At 43.4% G+C, this 10,137-nt stretch overlaps 1 protein-coding gene across 1 annotated transcript; it reads left to right on the forward strand.

The window, feature by feature from the left end:
* The first annotated feature begins 1,425 nt into the window (after positions 1-1,425).
* LOC146207249 (uncharacterized) lies at positions 1,426-8,683 on the forward strand. Its single transcript, XM_084578061.1, has 5 exons — positions 1,426-1,654; positions 3,294-3,441; positions 5,061-5,149; positions 8,031-8,250; positions 8,501-8,683. Exons 1-5 carry the CDS (start codon positions 1,562-1,564, stop codon positions 8,581-8,583), a joined length of 633 nt encoding a protein of 210 aa, XP_084434187.1. The 5' UTR covers positions 1,426-1,561; the 3' UTR covers positions 8,584-8,683.
* Positions 8,684-10,137: the final 1,454 nt, after the last annotated feature.

Here is a 10,137-nt window from a genome sequence, read left to right on the forward strand (position 1 = left end):
TCAAGTAAAGAGAAAGTTCTCTTTACTCTTTATTCATCATACCTTCTTTTTTTTGTTCTTAAGCGAAAACATACGAAGCTCATTTTTCTTTTCAGCTATACTTCTCATTTTTTTTCTTTCATTAGTATCCCTTGCACTTTTTTAAATTCTGAACTTTTTTGAATAAACCAATTATACATTTATCAAAATATACAAAATCGCATTCGTTTCTTTGCTGTGCAAGTAAACATCATTTTAATTTTTTTTTTCATTTTATATTAAATCCATGCTTTTTTTTTTTTTTTTTTTTTTTCACGCGCTAGATCTTACTTTTAGCGCAAGTTTCTTCTTGGTCACCACACAAGGACCAATAATATTCACCACCTTCCTTCCTTTGTCCTTAAGTGTAAAAACTTTCTTTTCATTCATTTCTTGTGCTTATTTTTGTGTGTGTGGCATTGCTTGGTCTATTTCTTGCCCCTCTGAATTTTTTAAGATAAAATATAATACATTCAAGAATTTTCATACATGTTAAAGAATGCCAGGTGGTTCTAATTCATCGCTTTCGCAGCCCGCTGGTTCGATGGCGATGCATGCGCGAGACGGCATGTACATACATCCGTGACCGCTGCTTCAGCACTCTGACACGGTACGCAACAAAGCTCGGCGCAGGGCTGGCAGGGTTCGTCAGTATTTGCGTCGGCATTGCAGCCTGGCTATGGTGGCTAGCCTGGCAACTCTTGGCTCGCAGCGACGCCAAGGGCGACGCTGTTAGCAAGCGCGGCCTGCTTCCGTCGTGATTTAGTGCACTTCGGTACGGCGCGACGTTGACGTCGCGCAAGTACGCTTTTACCGTGGTGGCATTTCCAGTGCGTTCGACGGGTAGGCGGTTACCGCAGCACCATCGATAACGGCTTCAAAAGCCTGCAGTTAAATGCACTTCACGATGTGCCTAGTACCGGATGTCACATTGTTCACGAAAGTCAAGCTCGTTTACCTCCTATCACAGTTTAAAGACCAGCAATTAATACGTCAGCGACGTCGGTACGTCGCTACCACCACGCACAGAAGCAACAGAAGCCCCCGCAGCCGAGGTTACGAATACTGCCAGTAAAACTAACGTTCTCACGGCGAGTAAAACCAGTGAAGATTGACATGCAGCACAAGAATTCCGCAGCAAAAAAAAAGGGCGCTGCAGCTGCTTGTGGCAATAATTTGCTTAAATTATTTTGTGTTTTGTTACGCATCACATATTGCTACTAAAAAACAAACATTTAAGGTTGTTTATAAATTATAAGTTTTATTTTGAAAGTTTGTGAAGTTTGCAGAAATGCATTTAAAATTTCGCAATGGCGCTTGAGACTCTAGCGCTATCGTTTTCGTGAAAACAGCCGGCGGCATGCTTCACTATGTGTTTCATGACCGTAGGAAGTTGATTGTTCGCGTTCGTTGTGTTCGTCGTGTGCGTGAGTAGTGCAAATGGCCGATCATGTCTTGGTTAAATGGGCGACCGCTCAGAAGTGGGACGTATACCCTGTAAGAAACCTACAATCAAAAGAACTGCAGGCGAAACTGATGGATAATGCAAAATACTGGAAGATTATTCCAAACCAAGGAGTACTACAAGCCCAGTGGAAGGAGGGGTCGTACTCTCCTACGTTCATTCTCGGAGTGGGTAAGTAGTCAAACGTCTCTTGTCTCTTTTCGTATTCATGTCTTAATAATGTTTACCTGTGAAACACCTTCCTTTGCTACTCGCGGTAAGTCGTGTCGCGAAGTCGTTTACATGCCCGCATTACGACCGCATTGTGTTAACCGGCAGGTGACAGTAGTGCACATGGTGAAAGAGGTAGACAGTTGATTCCGGGAATTGCGTGAAATTAAAACAAAAATGCATAATGAACTGAATTTGCGGAAATAAGTAGAATAAACGCGGCTGCTGTCGTTACGTGGACCTGATTCTCCCTGTTTACACAGCAAATGGCAATTCTCGGTGTTTCGTGATAACGGGAGTAGGCTTCCCAATTTGGGCTCTATAAAAAAAAAAGAAAAAAAAAAAAAAACACCCTGCCCGCATCGTCGTCTCGGAACGGTGCGGCATGGAGAATGGCAGCTCCTTGATTATTGAAGCTGATTTAGAACAAGTTTTAAAGATGCCCAGGGTGCTCGTTCCGAGACAATTGGTAGTGTAGCAGCGAAACGGACGCTTTCACAGCTGCAGGCGACTGAATTTTAAGCAGATAAAAGCGCCTAACGTGTTGTCGCATTCATTTACTTTCATATTCATTTGTTTGTTTCTTTTTATTGAAGCGTCAAACATGCTTCCTTTCTTCGCTACCAGCCATTCCTCAGATTTCGCGCAGAGAGAGAAAACTTCATTAAAAAAGGGGGAAAGAAAAAAGTGTGTGTGGTGGGGAGGCAGTGTGTGGAGTCTCCATTCTAAGACTCCAGTGGCCTGGGCTGCCGCTTTTGCCCGAGTTACCAGCCTACGCTGGGTTGCTAGGTCAGAGCATAGCAAAGCAAGCAGTGATATCAGTTACCAACAGCATAATGCTGCAATGATTTTTAGCTGCCGATGTAAAAGTTGCTCCCAGTGCGTGGGGTATGGCCAACAGGTGGAAGGGCACCGCTCTCTCCACTTCATTTTCAATGCTGCTGTTGCACTTTGCCACTACTTCTGGATGAGGCTATCTGCCACGGGATCGCATGCTCCCTTTCATAAAGCTCACGACTGTGCATGGGTACAATCCCAGCATTCATGGACGCATTTCAGTGGAGGTGAAATGCAAGTTGACTGTGTACTGTATGATGTCATTTGCACATTAAAAAACCCCAGGTGAGCCCACCACTACGGCATCCCTCATCGCTATAGCTTAAGTCGCTTTGGGACATAAAACACCATGAACTTACCATAAAGCAGAGTGGCTATGTTTTACGGTATGCGTGGGAGCTCAAACTGTTTTTCTGGAAATGCATCCTTTGTTTTGTCCACTACTGCTCAAGTGGGCATTCTGCCCACTTGAGCAGTAGTGATGCTGGATGGTGTCAGCTCGCAGTTAAACATTACCATGTCCTTTTATGTGCCAAGGTTTGCTCAAGGGCTAATGTTCCTCCTTAAGAAGTGTTGCTTTGAACCCTAAACAGTGTCCATGCTACATTTCTCTTGTCAGTGGTCATCATTTGGTCACTATTTTGCTAATCTCATGTGTGGAACCAGATATCTGCACAATGCGTTATACTGAATAATTTTTGTATGATGCATTTGAGTGCAAATACAATTTAGTGAATAGACCTTGCCACATGTCGTTTTGCAGGAAAGCTGCAGCTGTGACAAAATGTCTAAGCCAACAGATGCAAAAAAGAGAGTCCTGGAGCTTGAGGATGAAGTGGGGTCTGCAAAAAAAAAAAAAAAAAGAATGAAGAAATATAAGGCCGCAAGAGATGAAGCACGTCAGATGCTTGGTATGTGATCGCTTTTTTTCTGAAGCCATTGGAATGCTGATCTCCATTGCCATGAGACTGAAATTATTTGCTGTGTCACCAGATGCTACGTAAACCATAACAAATTCAAGTGCTAACTCTTAAATGAATAAGACATCTTGGTCTGTAGCACGTCCTAGTAAAAGCACCAGTAAGATTATGTTGCTGCAATAAGGTTCCCCCTACACTGAGGATTAGGATTGGTGTTCCTCCTGTAGTTGTCTTTGCGACACATTATAGGTGGTGTACAGTAGTGCTCAGCTACACCGTGGCGCTGCTGCATGACGCCACCAACCACCATGCTTGCAGCGCACGTAGCAGATGAACTGCTGCCACTCCTGCTCTGCGAGCATGCTTTGTCTGTGTTACAGTGACTTGCGTGTCACATGTCATTGCTTGGGATCGGCATGCATCTGAGATTGAGCCTGTTGTTTTATGTGATAGCTGCATGAAAATGCATGGTAAACAAATGCCACTCGAGGTGAGCACCTGTGCTGATTTGTGCTGCTCAAGCCGAGGCCGAAAAACGGGCGCGGGTTTGGGTTCCTTTCTGTTCTGGAGTGGTCGGTGACAACAACGCTCCAGTGAACCCGGAGAGCTGCATTAGGTTCAAACACATTCACGATGTATAAGTTGTAGCCAGATGGCTGCGGCAGGTCTGTGGTGCTCTTTCACTACTGTGGATGGCGTATCTGAATGGAACCCTTGATTCCCTCAGATTTTAACCTCAGAGTCTCCTGCAAATGATGAGGTGCATCTAGAATGAGCGCAGGAGGGACAGCAAAAAATCTAAATTTGTATGAAATTATCATATGTGGCCTCGTCCTGTCTTGGACCTCGGAATCCTTATGGCATGCGCTTCATTTTCCTGTGTCATTTTGGTCACTTAGGTGGTGTTTTTTTTTTTTTTTTTCACAACAGGAAATTTATGCTTGTCCAAGCTCGGCACCTGGCTCAGCAATCTGCCTAACTTAACTCGGTCACTACACCATGTTAGCAAATGTCGACACAAAAGACAGACACGAGATAGGTGAAGCATGGGCTATCGAGTATCAGCTACACACTCGAGTGTCAGCCTTTGTCCAAATGTATGGCGTATTGCTGCCGCCATACGTGTATATTGCATGCTGACCTCTTCAAGGCCCTTGCTACCGACAAACTGTTTCAGGGATGTGATCTGGCTAACTTCTGTTAAAGCGCTCACAGCTATCTCGGCATCATCATTCGCACCCATGGATTCATTCTAAGCAATAGCAGCACCCGTCAGTTGCACTGTAGTTACAACGTCCTCCACAGTTAATTCAGTCCAGGCATTTCCACAGCGAACAAAGAGATCAGAAGTGGGATGTCAGCATTGGCTTCATCAATTGCTATCAGCATCCCCTAGATTATGTACCGCTGATAGGGCGCCTTGAGTGCGTGAGTGATGCCAGTGTCTAGCAGCTAAATTTTGAATGGCGCATTTGGTGACAGAAAAGGGTTGGTCATGCAGTCAAGGGCAAAGAAAAGGCTTTTCTCCTGTGGTGAACGTTACAAGGGCTGCTGCTGCTAGTGATGAAATAGTATGTTTTGTTCCAGCTTTCCTTTTTTGTTTTTTTCAGATGTTGCTGAGCTGGTCAATCAGCTGACGGAATCCGTTAATAATGCTGCATGTACAACACAAGCAGTTGTGCTGCCAACCGAGGCTCAGGTTAGTTGCTTTAGTCTAGTGTCTGCATGGTTGTGCTCATTACTGCCTTTCTCGATGAAACTTTTTTAAGGGTCACACAAGAACTTGGTTCTAGCTTTATGATAGCACTGCCACAAGTCATGCACTTCCATTGAGAAGTGTGCAGGGATAGGGAAACGAGGAGCTCATTATCCATGTGAATGAAGTCAGCAGTCACTGAATTCAGAGATAGGCAAGAAGCAATGCTCTTTATGATTGGTTGGCTCTTAGGGTTTAATGTCCAAAGCGACTCGGGCTATGAGAGATACTGTAGTGCAAGGCTCTGGAAATTTCGACCACCTGGGGTGCTTTAACGTGCACCGACAACACAGAGCACACGGGCACCTTGCATTTCGGCTCCACTGAAAAGCGGCTGCCCTGGCTGGGATGCTGTTTATGAGGCTGGGCTCACAGGCTGCATAATTAGTAGCATAATGATATTTTTAAATGAATGTCAATTTGATAGAAACGACGAAAGACAGACAGTGCTATTTTCTTAAATTCGTCAAAACAACCATGAAAAAAATCCCAACTGCTTCCTTTCATTTTAGTGACTGTTACTTCATTCGTGCTGATATTGATTTGGAAGAGTTTTTGTGAAAGCTGTAGTGATCGGAAGTGCAAGGTTACTTTTGTTTACGCTTCCTGTTGAGCATACTTCGCTTGGGCTATAGCAAAGCCCTTTTCATCAGAAAAGAGATTTCCATTAGCTTGTTTAATATTCAGCAATTTCTTAGGTTATCGATCTCGGAAGGCCATCTTTTTGCACTACAACTCGAATGACGCAGCTGGTGCTCCTCTAATCAGTCATTTTAGCGACTTGGGCCAGTCATCATGGTATTCAAGCTAATGTGCATATAATCCACTTGCACCTGACAGCCACCTGCAATGTCACTCTGGCAAGTCAAAGGCAATTAACCACCATGGTATTGCCAGGAGGGTCTCCTTTGAGAAGGAGTTGTGGCTTCTTAAGCTGATCCAACAATAGTTCAATTTCACTTTAACCCCTTGAGCACTATTATTTCGAGATTTCTAGCTAAAATTGCTTAAAATTACGATATCGTTAAAGGCCCCATTACATGAAAATTTGTTGTCTGTGTTGTGAGTGAAACATCAAGAGCATGGCGCTGGCAAGTGGCATGGCCGAACACACATTCTTCGATGATTTGTGTGGCTTAACGAGACCACATGATATCCAAAAGTTAGGAGGAGCTGCTAACTCCGGTCGTTCATTTGAGGTGGGAAGGTGAAATACGAATCAACATTCCAGTGCTCTTCAATGCTGAGTCAGGCTTGCTACACCTAGGCTACGCAGACATGTTGATACAGCTTGGTTAAAGCAGGGCTTTATATGTTGGGTGGTAGCCTACACTGGTCGCATCATACCCTTAAAGGCGGAGCTTAAGTGTCCCTTTAGTTTTTATTTTTACTGCTGGTTTCTATTGGTAGCGTAATAAAAAAGGAGGTATCCGAGACAAAAATATTTGAACCAGAAACTAAGTCAAATGAGCGCAGTGAAGTTTATTGCTCATTACTTGAAAAATCGACTGCCCGCCAATAAGCAGCAATCTAGTCGAGTAACATATAGCGAGGTAACTGGAAATGTTTTACAAGGGACGACCAAGAATGGAAGCCCAGGGGGTTTCATCGGAATGTTGTCAGTTTTCATCCACTGACACAGAACTCGCAATAGTATCGTCTGAGCTGTCATCATCTTCGTCGGAAGAACTACTCATGTCATCACTGTCGTCTTCACTTCCCATAACAATGCAAAAATTAGTGTCTGAGCCATCTTCGGATGGCTAGGATGGCAACGAAGAAAAGCTTCTTTCCCGCGATGACGGGCCAACAGTGCATGCGTTGCCTCTACCAGGCACCATTTTTCTCATTAAGGCTGCTTAAAAGGCTTTCAAGCGGTAGAACAAAAAGCACTTAACGGGTCAGTGGTGCCATCTGTCAAATGGCGCATGACCTAAGCCACAGAGGAGCGCTGTACTCGCCTAAAACTCTCAGGGTGAGGATCTACCCTGCAAGGACAAGCACTCGTCCAAAATGGCTTGAGGGCATCTTTGCAAGGACGAGCTGCTTGTCCAAAGCGCTTGAGGGGTTAAATTATGAAAGCTACCTGTGCAAGCTGGAAACTGAATGTTACCTCAAAGTAGCACATACAGAGCAGGGAGTGCATGCTTTTGCTAAACCTTCATTGGCAGTTTTTTTAATTGGTTGAGCTTCTGATGTACGAAAAGGATTTAGTATTTTTAAACAGGAGGTGACAATGTGGGCACTGTGCTCTGTCTAAACTGGCTTTTAATGGCCTTTGCAATGTTAATGATGAGTAAATCCCTTTATTTTCTGACTTAAAATCTGTTTTTTTTTTTTATTGTTGAAATGCAAGCATAAATTAGGTCGTTAAAAAATGTCTTATTTCTTGTTTTTTCTTCTGCTATAGCAAATGCACTATTAGCGCTCAATCCTTTGCGGGGTATTATGTGCCCTCTTTTTGGCTAGTTACTTTAAATACATATTACACAATTGTCAGGTTACACTAATAAAAATGTTAAAAGATGTTTGGCGTGATTCAAAATTAGATCAAAACACCGCTCGGGAAGGTGTCAAAAACATCCAATAGTTTTCGTATGCCTTCATTGTTGCACATGTTAAAGTACGGCTTCTTGAATGTGTATTTTTACTTGCAAACAAATGACCTTAATTATGCATTTTGGGGTTTCTTGGAATGTTCTTAAGCTGGTCTAAGTTTTTCGTTGTTTGTAAAGCCCCTTCATTTTCTTATTGCATATCAAGGAATATTGTTGCATGTTACAATACTGGTCATAGTACTAATATTTGCTTTTTGTTCTTGCAGGTGCACATTGGCAGCAATATTATGGTAAATCAGCAGTTGATTGACCGCATGAAACTCAGTGCGGGCAATCAAGCAACAAAGTTTGCGTGTAACTTGGTGCGCGTTGTGTTCTCACCCGAAGAACTGGAAGAAAGCTCACTCTATGGCCGTGTCTGCAATGCCCGCAAGGAACAAGCTCCAAAAAAGGCACTGGGCTGCCCAAAATTGGATGCTGTTATCTGTAAGTCCTCGAGCTCATAGCCTGTGCATGTGATGCAAGAGCATTCTGAAATATTGTCCAAACAGCTGACTTTTCAGTGATGGTCAGGGCCATAATGCTTGCCTTAATGCATAATGCTGTGGTGCCTGCATGGCGCTCACACTGTCCGTGCTCTGTATATTTAATTTACAAAAGCTAAGGAAGGCTGGATGGACTCTAACTTGTTCATTGCAGTCATGCTTCAAATGTTTTTTTTTTTTTCTTTTTGCAGCCTACACCTGCTTGCTCAATGGAGTACTAGCCAAGGTGGTCACCGGCAGTTGCGCAAGTTTGCACTGGGATTGTGGACAGTGATCCAATTTTTTGTCGCAGGGTCTTCGAAAGCAGGCCTAATTGCAAGGCCTAAACAGAGGAAGTACATCTATTCAAATAAATATAAGCTCATACAAACAAATGTTTCAGTCTGAACCTACTTCCTTCGAACATCCACCAAATATCCCATAGTCATCATTCCTTCGAACTTCCTTTGAACCAATAATTGGCCACTGCCTGTGAACTCAACTCAAACTGACAACGGTCTGTTCCCTGGGAGCTCAAAGGAAATTCACAGGATGGTCAGAGAAAGTTAATTCACTGTGAATTCAAAATCGGTAGCCAATTCTCAGTTCAGAGGAAGTTGCTTCCTTCTGACTTTTTTGAGTTCACATTGAACTCAAAGGATGTTCCCATTTTTATAAGGGATGTTACAGCATTACCAATGATGGATGAGACTGTGGATATGTTCTTCCTAATTGGATTACACAGCCTCTGGAAAACGCGCATGGTGGCCCGACATAGTGAGTCTGTTGTTTCTGCAAAGGACAATTTATGTAGTATGATCGTTCATTTAAGGGAATTCTGTGCACAAGCCGAGGTCTAACTGGAGTAGCATTCACTCTTAGTGATGTGCTCTGCATTGCCCCTTGTTTAGAGTTCTGTTAACCAGGTACTTCCTATTTGCCTTTTGTTTATCAGATGGTCTCTTTCATAATAATCTGCATATAGTTAATGTACATAGAATACTGTTTCAACGTAGTGAATATTGCCATCTAGCGTTGCCAGGTGCATGACTGAGGAGCAGACCTCTGAGCAGACCTCTTCTAATTTCTAAAATGCCTCAATTAGAGGAACCTCCCCACCAATTTTTGCTTCATTTGGACGCTTCCCCAGTTCGTTATATATATTTCTTTCCAATGTGGCGTGAATAAAATTTCCGCTCGAGGTCATGTAGTTGTGACGTCATAACCTTTTCCACCAATCAGATTTCTTTCCACAAAAGTGTTTCCGAAACACGGTGCAACTACTATTACTACTACTCTTACCAAGCTTTTCTAGCGAACGATCTTCGCGTAATATGGAATTTTTCTTTGCATAAAATTGATTACTTCGAAAACTTAAGTCGCTTGAGACAAGCGCCGCTCATTATTATCGCATTGCAAGTCTTCTTGGTAATCATTTGATGAAGTTCTTGACTCGTTACACTTTTAAGAACCACGAACTTGCAAGGCTCTTAACAGTGCACTCTCGTTGCCCTCCGAAGATGAGCTGGGGAAAGAGAACTCATTGAAACAAATAAGAAGAGTAGAGGGTAATCAATAGGCCCCCCCAATTCTGTCTTTTACGCATAGTAGCATGTATCGATTCTAAACGCCGACTAAATCATGTTTTTTTTCACTAAAGGGTTTTGCTCTCTTTGCAAAACATTGAGAGCAGCGCTCAGCGGGGCAGGGTTCAGGTACTTAGCGCCGAATGGTTCCAGCGCCTTCCTGATTGGAAACACGTGCGAGTGGCGTAATGGCGCTCTTTCTTCCACTAGGCGCGCAACGCAGATGTGCTCAGGCTGTATTTTCCGCTAATCCTGATGAGGCG

Source organism: Amblyomma maculatum, chromosome 1 (genome assembly GCF_055883805.1).
Source record: "Amblyomma maculatum isolate TAMU_Amacu chromosome 1, ASM5588380v1, whole genome shotgun sequence".
In the NCBI taxonomy this organism is placed as follows: domain Eukaryota; kingdom Metazoa; phylum Arthropoda; class Arachnida; order Ixodida; family Ixodidae; genus Amblyomma; species Amblyomma maculatum.